This window comes from Hylobates moloch, unplaced genomic scaffold (assembly GCF_009828535.3).
Source record: "Hylobates moloch isolate HMO894 unplaced genomic scaffold, HMol_V3 SCAFFOLD_6, whole genome shotgun sequence".
Taxonomy (NCBI): domain Eukaryota; kingdom Metazoa; phylum Chordata; class Mammalia; order Primates; family Hylobatidae; genus Hylobates; species Hylobates moloch.
The window spans coordinates 31,569,419-31,589,255 of record NW_026652281.1 but is presented as its reverse complement, the minus strand read 5'-3'; the positions used below and the strand labels follow the sequence as shown (position 1 = coordinate 31,589,255).

Sequence of the window (19,837 nt, the reverse complement as noted above, 5' to 3'; positions counted from 1 at the left end):
TTTCTTCTTTATTAGTCTAGCTAGCAGTCTATCTGTTTTATTAATTAAGAAAAACAGCTCCTGGATTTGTTGAACTTTTATTATTTTGTGTGTGTCAATCTCTTTCAGTTTAGCTCTGATTCAGATTACTTCTTGTCTTCTGCTAGCTTTGGGATTTGTTAGCTTTTGGTTCTCTAATTCTTTTGGGTGTGATGTTAGGTTGTTAATTTGAGATCTAAGTTTTTTTTTTTTTTTTTTGAGAGAGAGTTTTGCTCTTGTTGCCCATGCTGGAGTGCAATGGTGCAGTGTCAGCTCACTGCAACCTCCACCTCCTGGATTCAAGTGATTTTCCTGCCTCAGACCCCCGAGTAGCTGGGATTACAGGCATGTGCCAACACGCCCAGCTAATTTTGTAGTTTTTAGTAGAGACACAGTTTCTCCATGTTGATCAGGCTGGTCTTGAACTCCTGATCACAGGTGTTCCACTTGCCTTGGCCTCCCAAAGTGCTGGGATTACAGGCATGAGCCACAGTGCCTGGCCTCTAACTTTTTGATGGGCATTTAATGCTAGAAATTTCCCTCTTATCACTGTGTTGGCTGTATCCCAGAGATCCTGATATGTTGTATTTTTGTTCTCATTAGTTTCAAAGAACTTCCTGATTTCTGCCTTAATTTCATTATGTACCCAAAAGTCATTCAGGAGCATGTCCTCATAATTGTATGGTTTTGAGTATTTTCTTAGTCTTAATTTGATCTGAGAGAGTGGTTGTTATGATTTCAGGTCTTTTACACTTGCTCAGGAGTGTTTTATGTGTGATCATTTGGCCATTATTACAGGGTATGCCATGTGGCAATATATATTCTGTTGTTTTTGGATAAAGAGTCCTATGGCTGTCTATCACGTCCCTTTGATCCACTGATGAGTTAGGTCCTGAATATCTTTGTTAATTTTCTGCCTCAGTGGTCTAATGCTGTCATTGGGGTTGAAGGCTCCCACTATTACTGTGTTGGAGTCTAAGACTCTTTGAAGGTCTCTAAAAACTTGCTTTATGAGTCTGGGTGCTCCGGTGTTGAGTGCATATATATGTAGGAAAGTTAGGTCTTCTTGAATTGAACCCTTTATTGTTATGTAAAGTCTTTATTTGTCTCTTTCGATCAAGGTTATAGTCTGTTTTGTCTAAAATTAGGATTGCAACCCATGCTTTTTTCTATTTTTGATTTGCTTGGTAGATTTTTCTCCATCTCCTTATTTTGATCCTATAGGTGTCTGCGTTTGAGATGTGTCTGTTGAACACAACATACCAATGGGTCTCAGTTCTTTATCCAGCTTGCCACTCTGTGCCTTTTAATAGGGTGTATATCCCATTTACATGCAAGGCTAATATTGATATGTGTCATTTGATTCTGCCATCATAATGTTGGCTGGTTATTACGCAGATTTGTTTGTGTGGTTGCTTTATAGTGTCAGTGATTTGTGTGTTTAAGTATGTTTTTATAGTGGCCAGTAGTGGTCTCTTCTTTCTATATTTAGTGCTTCTTTCAGGAGCTTGTGTAAGACATGTCTGGTGGTAGCAAATTCTCTCAGCATTTGCTTGTCTGAAAAGGGTCATATTACCCCTTTGCTTATGAAGCTTAGTTTGGCTAGATATAAAATTCTGGGTTGGAATTTCTTTTCTGTAAGAATGTTGACTATTGGCCCCCAATCTCCTCTGGTTTGTAGGATTTCAGCTTAAAGGTCTGCTGCCAGTGTGATAGGCTTCCCTTTGTAGGTGACATCACCTTTCTTTCTAGTTGCCTTTAACATTTTTCTTTCATTTCAACTTTGGAGAATCTGATGATTATGTGTCTTGGGGATGACCTAGTGAAGTGGATTGGTGCAAAGGTAATTTGGTTTTTGCATTGTTGAGATTTGTCATTTGATATTGGAATATATTTTTAAATAAATATGTTTATGTTATACATCACTTTAATGCACATTTCTCACTTTACTTTTTTGTTAATGACTTATTGCTTGCTGTTCATTTAATATTTATTTTAGACTATCAAAGTGATGTTAGACAAAAAGTAAATTTGAGTGATTTTCTCATTCAAGTTCAAAATAAGTCATAAAGCAGCAGTGTCAACTCACAACATCAACAATGCATTTGGCTCAGAAACTGTTAATGAACATACAGTGCAGTGGCGGTTTAAGAAATTTTGCAGGCTGACTCTGTTTTCAGACTCAGCCCACCTGCACCCAGGTGAAATAAACAGCCATGTTGCTCACACAAAGCCTGTTTGGTGGTCTCTTCACATGGATGGACATGAAATTTGGTGCCGTGACTCAGATCGGGAGACGTCCCTTGGGAGATCAATCCCCTGTCCTCCTGCTCTTTGTTCTGTGAGAAAAATCCACCTAGGTACGACCTCAGGTCCTCAGACCGACCAGCCCAAGAAACATCTCACCAATTTCAAATCTGGTAAGCGGCCTCTTTTTACTCTCTTCTCCAACTTCCCTCACTATCCCTCAACCTCTTTCTCCTTTCAATCTTGGCACCACACTTCAATCTCTCCCTTCTCTTAATTTCAATTCCTTTCATTTTCTGGTAGAGACAAAGGAGACATGTTTTATCCATGGACCCAAAACTCTGGCGCTGGTCACGGACTGGGAAGGCAGCCTTCCCAATGGTGTTTAATCATTGCAGGGATGCCTCTCTGATTATTCACCCATGTTTCAAAGGTGTCAGACCACACAGGGACGCCTGCCTTGGTCCTTCACCCTTAGTGGCAAGTCCTGCTTTTCTGGGGGAGGGACAAGTACCCCAATCCCTTCTCTCCGTGTTTCTACCCCTTCTCTGCTCTTCTGGGTGAGGGGCAAGTACCCCCCAACCCCTTCTCCTTCACCCTTAGTGGCAAGTCCCACTTTTCTGGGGGAGGGGCAAGTGTCACCCAGCCCCTTCTCCTTCACCCTTAGTGGCAAGTCATGCTTTTCTAGGGGAGGGGCAAGTACCCCAACCTCATGTCTTTGCACCCCGATCCCTTATTTCTGCTCCCCAACCTCTTATATCTCTGCACCCCGATCCCTTATTTCCGTGCCCCAACCACTTATATCTCTGTGCCCTGATCCCTTATTTCCAAACCCCAACCTCTTATATCTCTGCACCCCAACTCCTTCTGCTTTTCTGGAGGGCAAGAACCCCCCACCCCTTCTCCGTGTCTCTACTCTTTTCTCTGGGCTTGGCTCCTTCACTATGGGGAAGCTTCCACCTTCCATTCCTCCTTCTTCTCCCTTAGCCTGTGTTCTTAAGAACTTAAAACCTCTTCAACTCTCACCTGACCTAAAATCTAAGCATCTTATTTTCTTCTGCAATGCCTCTTGACCCCAATACAAACTCGACAGTAGTTCCAAATAGCCGGAAAATGACACTTTCAATTTTTCCATCCTACAAGATCTAAATAATCCTTGTCGTAAAATGAGCAAATGGTCTGAGGTGCCTGACGTCCAGGCATTCTTTTACACATCAGTCCCTTCCTAGTCTCTGTGCCTAATGAAACTCGTCCCAATTCTTCCTTCTTTCCCTCCTGCCTGTCCCCTCAGTCCCAACCCCAAGCGTTGCTGAGTCTTTCTAATTTTCCTTTTCTACAGACCCATCTGACCTCTCCCCTCCTTGCCAGGCTGAGCTAGGTCCCAATTCTTCCTCAGCCTCCGCTCCTCCACCCTATAATCCTTTTATCACCTCCCCTCCTCACACCCCTTCCGGCTTACAGTTTCGTTCTGTGCCTAGCCCTCCCCCACCTGCCCAGCAATTTACTCTTAAAAAGGTGGCTGGAGCTAGAAGCATAGTCAAGGTTAATGGTCCTTTTTTTTTTTTTTTTTTTTATCACAAATCAGATAGTGTTTAGGCTCTTTTTCATCAAATATAAAAATCCAGCCTGTTCATGGCTCATTTGGCAGCAACCTGAGACGCTTTACAGCCCTAGACCCTAAAAGGTCCAAAGGCCATCTTATTCTCAATATATAATTTATTACCCAATCTGCTCCTGACATTAAATAAAACTCCAAAAATTAGAATCTGGCCCTCAGACCCCACAACAGGACTTAATTAACCTTACCTTCAAGGTGTACAATAATAGAAAAAAGTTGCAATTCCTTGCCTCCACTGTGAGACAAACCCCAGCCACATTTCCAGCGCACAAGAACTTCCAAATGCCTGAACTGCAGCAGCCAGGTGTTCCTGCAGAATCTCCTCCCCCAGGAGCTTGCTACATGTGCCAGAAATCTGGCCACTGGGCCAAGGAATGCCTGCAGCCTGGGATTCCTCCTAAGCCACGTCCCATCTGTGTGGGACCCCACTGAAAATCGGACTGTTCAACTCACCTGGCAGCTACTCCCAGAGCCCCTGGAACTCTGACCCAAGGCTCTCTGGTTGACTCCTTCACAGATCTTCTCAGCTTATTGGCTGAAGACTGACACTGCCTGATCCCCTCGGAAGCCCCCTAAACCATCATGGACACCGAACTTTGGGTAACTCTCACATTGGAAGGCTGGAGTGCAGTGGTGTGATCTCGGCTCCACCTCCCAGCTGCCTGCCTTGGCCTCCCAAAGTGCTAAGATTATAGCCTCTGCCTGGCCGCCACCCCATCTAGGAAGTGAGGAGCATCTCTGCCTGGCTGCCCATCCTCTGGGATGTGAGGAGCACCTCTGCCCGGCTGCCCCGTCTGGGAAGTGAGGAGCACCTCTGCCTGGCCGCCACCCCGTCTAGGAAGTGAGAAGCGTATCTGCCTGGCCGCCCATCGTCTGGGATGTGAGGAGCGCCTCTGCCTGGCTGCCCCATCTGGGAAATGAGAAGCCCCTCTGCCTGGCCGCCTGTCATCTGGGATGTGAGGAGCATCTCTGCCTGGCCACCCCATCTGGGATGTGAGGAGTGCCTCTGCCCGGCTGCCCTGTCTGGGAAATGAGGAGCGCCTCTGTCTGGCCGCCACCCCTTCTGGGAAGTGAGGAGCGCCTCTGCCTGGCCATTACCCTGTCTGGGAAGTGAGGAGCGCCTCTGCCCGGCTGCCCCATCTGGGAAGTGAGGAGTGCCTCTGCCCGGCTGTCACCCCATCTGGGAAGTGATGAGCGCCTCTGCCCAGCCACCCCATCTGGGATGTGAGGAGCGCCTCTGCCTGGCCACCCTGTCTGGGAAGTGAGAAGTGCCTCTGTCTGGCTGCCCCTTCTGGGTTGTGAGGAGCACCTCTGCCCAGCCGCCCCATCTAGGAAGTGAGGAGCGCCTCTGCCTAACTGCCCCATCTGGGAAATGAGGAGTGCCTCTGCCTGGCCACCCCATCTGGGAAGTGATGAGCGCCTCTGCCCGGCCGCCCATCATCTGGGATGTGAGGAGCGCCTCTTCCCAGCCGCCACCCTGTCTAGGAAGTGAGGAGTGCCTCTGCCTGGCTGCCCCATCTGGGAACTGAGGAGCGCCTCTGCCCAGCCGCCCTGTATGAGAAGTGAGGAGCACCTCTGCCTGGCCGCCGCCCCATCTGGGAAGTGAGGAGTGTCTCTGCCCAGCCACCCTGTCTGGGAAGTGAGGAGCGCCTCTGCCCGGCCGCCCCGTCTGGGATGTGAGGAGCACCTCTGCCTGGCCGCCCCATGCGGGAAGTGAAGAGTGCCTCTGCCCGGCCGCCCTGTCTGGGAAGTCAGGAGCGCCTCTGCCCGCCACCCTGTCTGGGAAGTGAGGAGCGCCTCTGCCCAGCCGCCCCGTCTGGGAAGTGAGGAGCACCTCTGCCTAGCCGCTGTGCAAGCTTCCAAGTGTGAAGTGACAGCCTTTGTTGTAGAATGAATGAAGACACTGGCCCTGATTATATAACACCTTGGTAGCTATCTCAAGTTGTTGATGGTGGAGGTATTGGAATTATAGAAGAAAGCAAACACACAAATTTGACTAAAGGCGATTTTGTGACTTCTTTCTATTGGCCCTGGCAAACCAAGGTTATTCTGGATGGAAATAGCCTTGAAAAGGTTATATATATATGAACATATCTGATTTTTTTTTCCCCGTATAATTCTTACCTTGTGCATTTGATATTCAGTTGTGTTTGTAATTATGGAAAAATAAAAGCATATATAAAAAAACGTAACAAAGTTAAAAAAAAAAAAAGAAGTTTTGCAAAGGAGATGAGAGCCTTGAAGATGAAGAGTATGATGGCCAGCCATCAGAAGTTGACAATGACCAATTGAGAGCAATCATTAAAGCTGATACTCTTACAGCTAAATGAGGAGTTGCCAAGGAACTGAATGTTGACCACTCTACGGTTGTTCAGCATGAGAAGAAAATTGGAAAGGTGAAAAAGCTCAATCAGTGGGTGCTTCATGAGCTGAGCAAAAATTAAAAATTTGTCGTTTTGAAGTGTTGTCTTCTCTTATTCTATGCAATGATAATAAACCGTTTCTCTATTGGATTGTGACATGAGATGAAAAGTGGATTTTATACAACAACTGGTGACAACCAGCTCAGTGGTTGGACTGAGAAGAAGGTCCAAAGCACTTCAAAAAGCCAAACTTGCACCAAAAAAAGGTCTTAGTCACTGGTTGGTGATCTGTTGCCTGTCTGACCCACTACAGCTTTCTGAATCCCGGCACAACCACTACATCTGAGAAGTATGCTCAGCAAATCGATGAGATGCACTGAAAACTGAAATACCTGCAGCCAGCATTGGTCAACCAAAAGGGCCCAATCCTTCTCCATGACATTGCCTGACTTCACGTTGTGCAACTAACCCTTCAAAATTGAACAAATTGGGCTACAAAGTTTTGCCTCATCTGCCATTTTCACCTGACCTCTTGCCAAACGATTACCACTTCTTCAAGCATCACGACAACTTTTTGCAGGGAAAATCTTCTACAACCAACAGGATGTAGAAGATTCTTTCCAAGAGTTCATCAAATCCCAAAGCACTGATATTTATGCTAAAGGAATAAACTTATTTCTCGATGGCAAAAATGTGTTGATTATAATGGTTCCTATTTTGATTAATAAAGATGTGTTTGAGCCTAGTTATAATGACTTAAAATTCATGATCCAAAACTACAATTACTTTGTTCCAACCTATTATCTTTCTTTTTTTTTTTTTTGAGATGGACTCTCGCTCTGTCACCCAGGCTGGAGTGTAGTGGCGCAATCTCGGGTCACTGCAAGCTCCGCCTCCCAGGTTCATGCCATTCTCCTGCCTCAGCCTCTCCGAGTAGCTGGGACTACAGGCGCCCACCACCACGCCCAGCTAATTTTTTGTATTTTTTAGTAGAGACGGCGTTTCACCATGGTCTCGACCTCCTGACCTCGTGATCCACCCGCCTCGGCCTCCCAAAGTGCTGGGATTACAAGCGTGAGCCACCACGCCCAGCCCCAACCTATTGTCTTTCTAAGGTTCTCTGCATTTCCCAAATTTGAGTGTAGGCCTCTCTAGCTAGGTTGCAGAAGTTCTCATGGATGAAATATGTTTTCCAGGTTCTTACACTGTCCCCATAGTTTTCAGGGATATCAATAAGTTGTAGATTTGGTCTCTTTACATAATCCCATGTTCTTCAGAGATTCTATTTATTCCTTTTTATTCTTTTTTCTCTATTCTTGTCTTCGGGTCTTTATTTCAGAAAGCCAGTCTTCAAGCTCTAATATTCTTTCCTCAGATTGCTCTATTCTGCTATTAATATTTGTAATTACATTATGATATTCTTGTAGTCTGTTTTTCATCTCTACTGTGTTGATTTTCCTCTATACTGGCTATTTTGTCTGTCACCTTCTGTATCATTTTATTGTGATTTTTAGCTTCCTTGGATTAAGTTTTGATGTTCTCTTGCATCTCAGTGATGTTTATTCCTATTGATGTTTTGAATTCTATTTCTGTCATTTCGGTTATGTCAGCCCAGTTCAGAACCCTTACTGGAGAGGTAGTACAGTCTTTTGGAGCAAAGAAGGCACTCTGGCTTTTTGAGTTGTTAGTTTTTGCACTGGTTCTTTCTCACCTTTGTGGGCTGATGTTTCTTAAGTCTTTGAAATTGATGACTTTTGAATGTGTTTTTATTATTTTATTTGATGACCTTGAGAGTTTGACTGTGGTATACAGTGGGTTCAGTTGATTGGCTTCATTTCTGGAAGATTTTAGGGGGACCAGTGCTCAGCTCCCAACTCTTGGACTGAATTCTCAACTCTGGGGAACTTGTATCAGGCTCTGACTTTGTTCTCTGCCTTCTCAAGTTTAGGGATCCACTGCATTATGTGGGGTGAGGTGCTTCCAGATTACTGGTCACTACGCTCTGATGGGTGGTGCCAGACAAAGCTTTTGTAGTGCTGTGTCAATGAGCTCTATCCTTGTTCGCATGTGCCAGTAGCAGCAGCAGCAACAACTTACCAGGGCGCATGCTCATCAGCTGCTGCAGGGTGCTAACAGTTGCCAGGCTACCTGCGTCCATGTAGGCATTCACAACAGTGGCAGTGACAGCATGACTCGGGGGTGGGATGCCTGCTGCATCTGTGCACGTGATCATGTTGGTGGTGGTGTCAGCATGGGTGAGGGACACTGAAAGACACAGGTCTGTGTGCACTCTCCGTGCCCCCTCAGGCAGGGGCAATTGCTCAGGGCAAGGGAGGGCCCATTCTTCTCTGTGCCTAGTTTCACTCATGTAGCTGTGTTTGCACTGGGGTAGAGTTCTGGCTGGCTCTGTGACCCCTAAGGCTCTGACTGCAGTGGTGTTATGGTAGGTCAACAGGGATGGCATGCATTCCCACCACAGCACTGGCAAGGCAGGGCGCATGCAAGCAGATATATGTTTTGCAAATGTTTTCTCCCAATTCATATGCTACCATTTTATTTTGTTGATTGTTTCTTTTGCCATACAGAAGCGTTTTAGTTTGATACAGTCCTACTTACCTATTTTTCTTTTGCTCTCTGAACTTGTCATGTCATGTCCAAAAAGTCATTGCAAAGGCCAATGTCGAGAAGCATTTCCCTTTTGTTTTTTTTCTGGGAGTTTCAGGTCTTACATTTATGTCTTTAATGGATTTTTAATGAATTTTTATATATGGTGTAACATAAGGGTCCAATTTCATTCTTTTGCATGAGATAACCAGTTTTACCAGCACCATTTACTGAAAAGACTATCATTTCTTCATTTTGTTTTCTTGGTGCCTTTATCAAAAAGTAGTCAGGTATATATTTGCTTATATTTATTTGTAGGTTCTCCATTTTGTTCCTTTGTTCTTTGTGTCTATTTTATGCTAATATTATACTGTTTTGATTACTATAACATTGTAACATAATTTGAAATTAGGAAGTGTGATGTTCCTAACTTTATTTTTTTCTCAAGATTGCTTTGACTATTTGAGGTCTTTTGTGGTTCCATATTAATTATAGGAGTCTTTCTATTTTTATGAAAAATGCATTTAATCTGTTCATTATTTTAGGTGGTATGGATATTTTAACAATATTAATTATTCTAATTTATGAACACAAGATATCTTCCCATATATTTGTGTCTTCTTTAATTTCTTTTTGTTAGTGTTTTGTAGTTATCAGTGTATAGGCTTTTTAGCTCCTTGGTTAAATGTATTTCTAAGTTTTTTTTTTTGCTGTTAATCCTGCCCCAGTATTTTTAATTACGTACAAAGATCTGACATGTCACCCAGGGACCCATTTCACCCACTGCTCTGTTTGGCCGCCAGTCTTTTGTCTCTCTCTTCAGCAATGGTGAGGCGGATACCCTTTCCTTGGGGAAGAGAAATCCATGGTTTGTTGCCCTTGCCAATAACAAAAATGTTGGAAAGTCGAGTGGCAAAGCTGTTGCCATTGGCATCTTTCACGTGAACCATGTCAAAAGATTCAGCGTGCCTCTCTCTGTTGGTGATTACACCAATTCTTCCCAGGTTAGCACCTCCAGTCACCATACACAGGTTACCAGTGTCGAACTTGATGAAATCAGTAATCTTGCCAGTCTCCAAATCAATCTGAATGGTATCATTCACCTTGATGAGGGGATCAGGGTAGCGGATGGTGCGGGCATCATGAGTCACCAGATGAGGGATTCCTTTTGTGCCCACAAAGATCTTTCTCACTTTGCACAACTTGTACTTGGCCTCCTCAGGTATAATACGATGTACAGCAAAGCGACCTTTGGTGTCATAGATCAGATGGAAATTCTCTCCTGTCTTGTCAATGCTGATGACATCCATGAATCCAGCAGGGTAGGTTATATCAGTTCGGACCTTGCCATCAATCTTAATGAACCGCTGCATGCAAATCTTCTTTACTTCATCTCCTGTCAGGGCATACTTAAGTCTGTTCCTTAGGAAAATGATGAGGGGGAGACACTCTCTCAACTTGTGGGGACCGGTGGATGGACAAGGAGCAAACATACCGGTCAATTTGTCCAGCATCCAATGCTTTGGAGCTGCTACCCGCTTCAGATGTTTCTTGGGACCACGAGCCATGGCTGCGTTAGGCAAGGAAAGAGAGGGCTAAGTATTTTTTATATTTGTTGTAAATGGGATTGTTTTCTTGATTTCTTTTTAGATAGGTCATTATTGGTGAAAAGAAATGCAACTGATTTTTGTGTGTTGGTTTTGTATCGTGCAACTTTATTGAATTTATTTATCCATTCTAGTAGTTTTTTTGGAGGGTGAGGGGAGGATTATTTTTGACTGGATGCCAAACATTGTAAATTTTATTCTTTGGATGCTGCATATTTATATGTTCTTAAAAATATTTTTGTATTTTATTCTGGGAAATAGTTTGATTCTTTTGAGTAGTAACTTAAAAAATCTTCAGGTAGGTACAGAACAGGGCTTAGTTTGAGGTTGATTATTCCGTACTATGAGTCAAGACCTTCCTCATTAGTCTATTCAATGCCCTGTGAATTATTAGTTTACTTTGATTCTTTCAGATGGTTTCCTCCCTGGCTTTGGGTAGTTTTTTGTTTGTTTTTTTGTTTTGTTTTATTTTGTTTTTGCATGTATACATTGGTCAATACTTTGCTGAATACTTGTAGGGGACCATTCACAGATCTCTGATGTTCTTTCTGTATGTAGTTGTCTTCTCTCTGGCATTCTATCAATGCCCTATAGCTGCCTTGATCTCCCTCGATTCTCACCTCCATTTCTTCAATTCTGGGCATCCTCTGAGTTAGGCTTTGTTTTCTTTTTCTATTCTTCCCCCTGAAATTCTTTTAAGGCTGTAGGTTGGGGCACTGAAGGGCTCACCTGTTTTTTTTTAATGTCTCTCAGATACCACTATCCTTTGTTATTTTATGTCCAGTGTCTTGGATATCACTCTTTCAACTATTTTGTGTGGAATTATTGTTTGTTTCAAGTGGGAAGGGAAATCTGGTTCCTGTTACTTCATCTTGGTTGGATTTATATTTTTTGTTACCTATTTGTACAAATAAATTTTCTTGTTGATGGTGACTCTCAAGATTTTGAATACATCATTATTGAAAAATCTTGACCAAGGATTGTATCTAGTCATTTAAAGCATTAAACTTAATATTGAAAAACTGTATTCATGAAAACAAGCTAATGATTCTCATTAAATATTTTAAAATATTTTATTTGGACATATTCACATTTAATAATTATTAGCTTCTCTAGTACTTTGCATTTTGTGCTTATAATTACATAAGAAAATGTAATGAATTTTAAAATCAATTCCAGTTTAGGTTCCCTTAAATCCCTCTAGTTTTCCTCAGAGTGCTATACAAATATTATAATTTTTTATTTCTACCATTACATGAAAAATGTTTGGAAGTGTTGACTTTAAAAATCTGATTCAAGCAGTAAGCTGTCTCTCTTGAAAAATGCCTGCAGAAATCCAATTTTATATATAATTTGGGGGCAGCTTTAGGACTTCCTGAAAAATGATTCATGGGCTTCTTCATTCAAGCCTTTCTGTTTTAGTGAAAGGAGGGGCTGCAGGCCAGCCTTCACTAACATTGTCTCTCTCAGCTGAGCATTTGAAAAATATTTATTAGGACTGAATTGAACATTAAGAGTAAAAATGCATCTTTAGCAAGGGCTGGGTTCTACTGTCAATACTTATAGCTAAAATCATGTACAGTTAAATTTACTTTTGAAAATCTCTTGATTCTCCTGTAAAGTGAAATATCCATGTTTGTGTATACAGTCCTATTTTGTGATTCATAAAGATGCTTAAATTTGAGAACCTCTGAGTTTTAAAGAAAAAAGGGAATTTCTATATATAGATGTTTGGATTACTAAAATATTACTGCCTAAGCTTTTCAGTCTCTAGGTTAAATAGGATAAATAAAGTTGGAAATGTCTAATGTGAACCCGAACGTACAGGGTTTAGTTGAAATCATTTTAAGTGTAAACATCTATAACCTAAATACATGTAAACAGATTACTTTGTTATCATGAGGATTAAAGCATTGGAATCTTATTTTATGAATATTCGTGGAAGGTGAAAGTGGTTTGTTTTCTAAAGTTAGGGTAGGGTTTTGTTTTGTTTTGTTTTGTTTTTGGCATAGAGAGAATTATCCTAAGTAAGCTTAGCAATTTGAGAGCTCCCAATGTCTATTGAAATACCACTGCAAATATCTGTAGTATTTGATTCACCCCAAGCATGAAATAAAGCATGACCTCATAAATTTTGAAAGTCTTTAAAGTTCAATGTTTTTTATATTTAGGACATAATAAAGTTCAAATGTCTTAAGAGTTAGGTATGTATATGTCTTTGTAACTTAAAAGATAAAATGTAAAATCTAACGACATAATTAATATGAGTAAAAGCCACAAACTTTTCTGAGCAGAGGATTCCATAATATGCCCTAAGATACTACCTCCTTCTAAAGTTTTAAAATCCCCTTTTATACGGAATACAATAATGACTTCAGTTCAGTAGTCAGAGAAATAAGAAGACTCTCTCTAATTGTGAGAAAAGTAAGAATTGAATAGCCATAGTTTATTGGGGTCTTCTTTCATAAGAATGCATCTTATATCAGTGCAATTTAGAAATATGCACAAATGATCAAAAAAATGTACACACCTCAAAAGAGTTCTTGTTTAGGGATACACATGTATATGCTAAAATGTTATGCACAAGAAAATAGGCAATGACAAGACAAACTAAAAAATATTTGAGTACTGATGGTGCTTGGTTATTTCTGGCCTGAAGCAGTGATAGGCTGGAGGTGGAACCCATAGGTAGATCAGTGTAGGTCTCACTATGTTCTACTTTTTGACTTGGGTGATGGGTTTACAGATACTCATTTTTATTACTATGCTTTACAAGTAATATATTCATTACATCCATTCTTTGAAATAGTAAATATTAGATTTAAAATAATAATTAAGGATATTATAAACTTGAGGAAAAAATTATACTATTAATATTTTTGGGTTAAAATATTATATTATTGATATTTTAAGTAGTTATAAACATGTAAGAGAATAGGTCATAAGCTTGGCAGCCCCTTACCGCTAATGGAAAATGTGTAACTGAGTAATTGGTTCAGCATTCTGATGTTCAGAAAGTTTATCAAGTGAATAAACAGTGTTGAGATATTATTAGATTCATCATATTTATAAACTTAATTCATTATATTTATGAGTTACTTAATTTGATATTTGTGTTTATAAGTCAGAGAAAAGAACTTTAAGAAGGAAGTAAAAGTCATAAATTCAACAAATGTATTTAACATGTTTGAAGATGTGTAGCTAAGACTTAATACAACCAAATATTCAAAGTACTTAAATAACTGCTGAAATCTGTTAGATTTATAAGTAGATGGTATGACTGGTAATCTAAATTTCTAAGCTTAAGGAAGAATCAGGATTTTTTTTAACTTTTTTATTTTAATAAATTTAACAGTAATGTTTAAACTAAAACTAAACTTCCAATCAATATTTTCTGGGAATAAAATAACATATTCACAACACATATTCAAAATATATTTAGACAACTTTCCCAGATAAGTGCAGAATCTTGGTCTTTAATAATCATTAAAGCTGGGGTAGGGTTGAAATCATCTTATGAAAATGTAGTTACCTGAATAGAAGGACAGAGTAATTTCCTAATGAGAAAGCCACTTTCTGCTCGGTGAGTGAATCAATTCTAGCATGCTTAGTCAAACCTTCCTTAAAATGAGTTTGGGTTCATTGTGATGCAAAGACATACTGTAATCATGGCCTCAAATTTTATAACACAAAGGAAGAATGCAACCTCTTTGTCCTGGGGAAACAATTCAAATTAGCTCTTACAAAGTAGCCACCTCCACTTTTAAACCATGAAAATAACATAGACTATTAATGAAGACCAACTCAAAAGTCTACTATTCAATTCAATGAATTAATGAATAAGTTGCTATCATAAAAGTATTAGCCATTACAGTTAAAGGTGAGGTCTTTTCAAAAGGATGACACTGGTTTTAATATACAGCCATGCACTGAATACTGTTTTGGCCAATGACAGACTGCACAGATGATAGTGGTCCCATAAGATTATTATACCATATACCTTTTTAATATAGTACTGTATGTATTATTTTATTGCTACATTAGAAATGAAAATAAACTGTGAGAAGCTGCAAAAATGTGCAACCTCATGAAGATTATGGAGCAATGGAGGTGCCCACTGTAGAAGGTTAAAATTGCCTTATCTCGTAGGAGGTACAAGGACTATACACACAAAGGGCATCAATGGTAAGATTATTGACAGCATCTGCCATCTGGAATTTATGCATCAATGGGAAGTGTAAAAGTAAGCTTAAGGGCTAGGAGCGGTGGCTCACACCTCTAATCCCAGCACTTTGGGAGGCCAAGGCAGGTAGATCATGAGGTCAGGAGTTCAAGACCAGCCTGGCCAACATGGCAAAACCCTGCCTCTACTAAAAATACAAAAATTAGCTGGGCATGGTGGCGGGCACCTGTAATCCCAGCTACTTGGGAGGCTGAAGCAGGAGAATCACTTGAACCTGGGAGGCAGAGATTGCAGTGAGCTGAGATCGTGCCACTGTACTCCAGTCTGGGTGACAGAGCGAGACTCCGTCTTAAAAAAGAAAACAAAACAAAAAAGTAAGCTTAAGGAAACATTGGCCACTTCTGACCTCTTAGCCAAGGTGTACAGATGAGAAGACAATGGAAAATGCCTAACATTTGTACAAACGCACTGGTTTACAAAACCGAGACTCTCAAACGATGTTGAAATTTGCCCTTGGGAGGAGAGTCCCATTTTAGAATGTTTGAATGCACTCTTTCTCCTGCTGGATAGTTTCCTTTGACAGAAGAGTATTTTTTTCTTTGTTATTAATTTTCTTCAGTTTTTCCCTGTCAAACTTCCCCACTTTTGACATGTCTGGCTTATCACTCATCTTGACTAAGGAAAGCCTGTTGCTCACTCTGGACTAGATAGCAGCACCATATTCTTACTGTGTTTTTTTCTATGTTTAGGTAGACAAATAGCATTGTGTTCCAATTGCCTACTGTATTCAGTGCAGTAACATGCTGTACAGGTTGATGGCCTCGGAGCAACAACCTAGGTTCATAGTAGAATATGCCACCTAGGTTTGCATAAGTGCACTCTATGATTCTCACACAATGATGAAATCATCTAACAACACATTTCTCAGAATGTGTCCACATCGTTAAGCAACACGAGACTGTAATTGTTTTGTTTCTGACTGCTATAAATGACAACATCAGCAGTTGAACAAGGCTGGTCTTGATTGTAATCATAAAAGTAGCATTTGTAAATTTAAAAGAAGAAAGCTTATATTTTCTATAGAAGGAAGATTTACATCCAAAATTGTTATTAAGTAAGTTACAAGTTTAAAGAAAAGGGCATAATTTAAGTTTCAGATGGATCCCTTTTGACTCTCAACCCAGGAGTGGAGTTTACAGTAGAGGAAATCTTGGGCTAGCTGTTACTTTGTGTTGCAGTTTTCTTAGGGTTTTCTTGGGTCTTTTACTTAAAGACTTAAGACATTACATAACAATGAGCTTGGAAATAGTGTTTTTCTCTTTAATATATAATTCTATTATGCACATACTTATTTGGCAGTTGTGGAGTCTGTAATTCAGCTCTGCAGTGACATTGGTGGGAGTATTAAGTAATGAGTGCAGAGAATTGTACAAATGTAATACAACTGTTAACTTTCATCCTGAGACTTCAGATGTTTTACAAATTACATTGTCATCACGAGTCACCTACGAAGTTAAAGACCTGTTCTACAGTAAGAGACAAAGAATTGAAGAGACTTGCTGAAGGTCACAAAAGACTGAGGTTTTTATCACCTAAGAGGCCAGAATTTAAAAGATTTGAACATGGATGCCTACTTTGAACTGAAATGAAGAATGGTTTACTCTTTGGGAAGAGATCAATTCCTGAATATAGGGATGACTTCTATTTAGTCATGGGATGAAGATAGAATGTAAACATATGTTTAAGCATGAAATGGATTGGGGTTACCTTAAGAGCAAGGTATTATGCTACTTAGGAGACACAAAACAATATGATGAGTCAGGCTATAGTGTGTATTTGGAAGATAGAGAGAGTGGTTGAGAGAGAGAGAGAATGAGAGATAGACGAAAAGAGACATATAAAGAGAATGAGAAAATAATATTCTCTGTAATTATGCCAAATTATTGACACACTTTCTAAAAAAATAAATTCAGAGATCACAGTTACAGAAAAATGCATTGCTGTATTTTTATCCAAGTGTTCTTTGTATAAGGATAGAAAACTGTGCATTTAATTATATGAATAGCACTTAACGTCTTGTAATCTTGTTTGAAGACTTATTTATTTGATCTCCTTTAGACAAAGTGACAATTCAATTTGCTTTAGCTTTGTTAGAAAACCCCTCATCTTCTAATTATATCTGTTGGTGCATGAGTAGTGCAGAGCGATAGATAACACACTGACAACTTGCAGACCTAAGAGTGAATATCTATTATCACAACTCCTAGAGTTTAGACCAAACATTAATGAAATTGATATGTTTTTCTAGGGATGAAGTAGCAGAAAAGACTTTTTAGAAGAAAGGATTTGTCTTCTAAAATATAGGAAGCTGTTCAAAGTATTTAGACTAAAATTAATTAAAACAAATGCATAATAAAGTAACTTGCCGTGCGCGGTGGCTCACGCTTGTAATCCCAGCACTTTGGGAGGCTGAGGCGGGCGGATCACGAGGTCAGGAGATCGAGACCACGGTGGAACCCCGTCTCTATTAAAAATACAAAAAATTAGCCGGGCGTGGTGGCGGGCGCCTGTAGTCCCAGCTACTCGGAGAGGCTGAGGCAGGAGAATGGCGTGAACCCGGGAGGCGGAGCTTGCAGTGAGCCGAGATCGCGCCACTGCACTCTAGCCTGGACGACAGAGCGAGACTCCATCTCAAAAAATAAAAATAAAAAAAGTAAGTTAAAATAAGCAATAGAAATATGCTCCTCATGAAGGATATAGTTCCTAGCTTTGTATGTGAGCAAAATGTACCTTCTTGAAAATTTTTCTAGGAGAAGTGAGAGCTAAATTTTCAGCACTGGCAGAGAATTTTAATTATCAGAGCAAGCTGAAGAATTAATGGATATACCTCTAGAATGTGGGTAAAATAAATCATGTTCCCCAATGACCGATTTCAACTTAATTTTCTGCTAGAAGTGAATAGTCCTGAAATTCTGATTACTCTTATTTTAGTGATGTCCAGTGTCCCTGCATTAATTTAGGGGTATCGGTCATTATTGTATTCAAAACAACAAATATATCTCAATGCAATGAATCACCGAAAATGACATAATTTATAGTGAATATCAAAATCGGCCTCAAGGTTTGCTCAAACAATAAAGATTCATGACTGTGAAATATAAACTGTGGATAATAAATTTGTAACGAGGAAATTTTCATATAATGCTGTGGGAAAAGGTATATCAAACATTAAAAAATGAGTGTATGCTGGTGTTCTTAAATAAGGGGAGAAATCAAAAATCCTTTATTTCTTCATAAAACAAAGAACTTTTATCATACTGTGCCTGTGACCTTAACCTCAGGAAAGAAATGACCATTACCTTCCCCTGCTTCCCATCCCTGCAATCAGCTTTTTTTTTTTTTTTCTGCCAAGGAGAAAATCTGTTGTTAAGCTACCCTATTGTCCTAAACAGTGGACAAATAGAAAAGCTTTGAACTCATAAAACACGTTTCATCCACAAAGTACAAAACACTTCAAAAAAGAATAACTCATACATTCACATAATCACCAAATCCCCTCTTGCTGGGGTGGTGATGGGGGTAGGGTAAAATGTTATGTGTTCCACTATATTCAGGGAAAAATTAAACTTAGAAAAGTAAATATTCTCAGATAAGGAAGGATTGAAAATATCAATCCTTCAACGGGACTCAAAGCTTATTAAACTCAGTGATGGGCAAGTGGTTGAATGTGGATTTGGAAGAAATGGGAGTACACTAGACTGGGACTGGGTGAGAGAGGAGACTCAGATGACTCTGAAGATTGCACAAATGCCTAATTTCAGTTGTGCACTGGAGATGCTTCTTGGCCTCATCTTAGCGCCAGCAATCCTACTGCTAGGGCAGTAGTCCTGCCTGATGTAGCACTGCTGGTTAACCTTGGATATGTGCTTCTCTTTCTCTCTCTCTCTCTCCCCCTCCCTTTCTCTCTCTACAGTGTGTGTGTGTGTGTGTGTGTGTGTGTGTGTGTGTGTGTGTGTGTGTGTGTTTAGGGGTGGGTAGTGGTAGTGGTGATGTTGGATTTGATTGGGTCCAGACCGGGAGGAAATCCTGGCATATGGTAGGCATTGGCCAGGGGTGCCAAATGTCTGGGCCACATCAGCATCACCAGGCACCTGCAGCCTTCCAGGCACTCTGCTAAGCACAGGGCTTACTGTATTTCCTTTAGTCCTTACACACCCTTTAAATATGTATTATATAACATAAGAACTTTGCGGAGGCCATATGTATTTCAGGATCAGGGTCTATGATTTGAACTCAGTTCAGTGTGACTCCAAAGGCAGTGGTCTCCATTCCGTGGTGGGATTTGTCCATCTCATTTGGTAACTCAGAGAGTTCAGATCCACAGTACTAGGTCTGTTCTAAGACCGGGCAGTCTCATACATCTGGCACTGGAAAAGAAAATTTAGTATCTTACCACCCTGAAGTCATGATTCAGAAAACTATAGTTTAGATACTAAACATGAATAGGTCATTGTGGCTATTTTATTGTGATAATATTCAAATATATGACATTTTCTTTAGTGTTTTTTGCTTTTTTTATGGAATTATAGGGAACCCTATTTGTTCCCTACCCAAAAAGCATTCCAACCCTTTTTTCTTTCAAGTAGAATTTCAATTTTATATAGGTATCAACCCTTTTCCAGTCAACCTCTTTGACTCAGAGGATGCTAAATCCAAGCTTAACTTCAGATGTGGTTTCTGATTGATTTCCTGGTGGTAGTCCCATCACCACTAGCAACAATTGGTCCAGCAACCCAAACTTGAGCTAATCAGTTAATTAGAACTACACTGTATTCTTAGTCCAGGCATAGGTACTGATGTAAATTGGCCCAGTTCGTTTGAAAGGAAGAACTTCAATTGCGTAATTGCGGAAGTCTGTCTTTTCTTTCTCTGGGTGCTGCTATAGTTGTCACTGGCCTCTATCCAACAATCTAAAATGAACACAAAATTTCAGTTCAACAGAAGAAACAAGCCCAAGAGCCCTATTGTACATCATGATGACTGTGGTTAATAACAAGATATTGTATGCTTAAAAACTGGTGAGTAGATTTTAAGTATTCTTACCACACAAAACATGACAGGTATGTGAGGTAATGCACATGTTAAATAGCTTGATTTAGCGATTCAACAATGTATACATATATCAAAGCACTATAAA

General features: G+C 40.3%; 2 protein-coding genes across 2 annotated transcripts; both read right to left on the bottom strand.

The window, feature by feature from the left end:
• Positions 1 to 9,573: 9,573 nt before the first annotated feature.
• LOC116470907 (small ribosomal subunit protein eS4, X isoform) lies at positions 9,574 to 10,435 on the bottom strand. The gene has a single exon (XM_032156602.3). The coding sequence runs from the start codon at positions 10,416 to 10,418 to the stop codon at positions 9,627 to 9,629; it is 792 nt and encodes a 263-aa protein (XP_032012493.1). The 5' UTR covers positions 10,419 to 10,435; the 3' UTR covers positions 9,574 to 9,626.
• Positions 10,436 to 15,172: 4,737 nt separating this feature from the next.
• LOC116470905 (thymosin beta-15A) lies at positions 15,173 to 15,310 on the bottom strand. The gene has a single exon (XM_032755866.2). It carries the CDS (start codon positions 15,308 to 15,310, stop codon positions 15,173 to 15,175), a length of 138 nt encoding a protein of 45 aa, XP_032611757.1.
• Positions 15,311 to 19,837: the final 4,527 nt, after the last annotated feature.

Bases quoted from the DNA above. Each gene is read 5' to 3' on its own strand.
- LOC116470905 (XM_032755866.2), bottom strand. From the start codon at position 15,310: ATGAGTGATAAGCCAGACATGTCAAAAGTGGGGAAGTTTGACAGGGAA.
- LOC116470907 (XM_032156602.3), bottom strand. From the start codon at position 10,418: ATGGCTCGTGGTCCCAAGAAACATCTGAAGCGGGTAGCAGCTCCAAAG.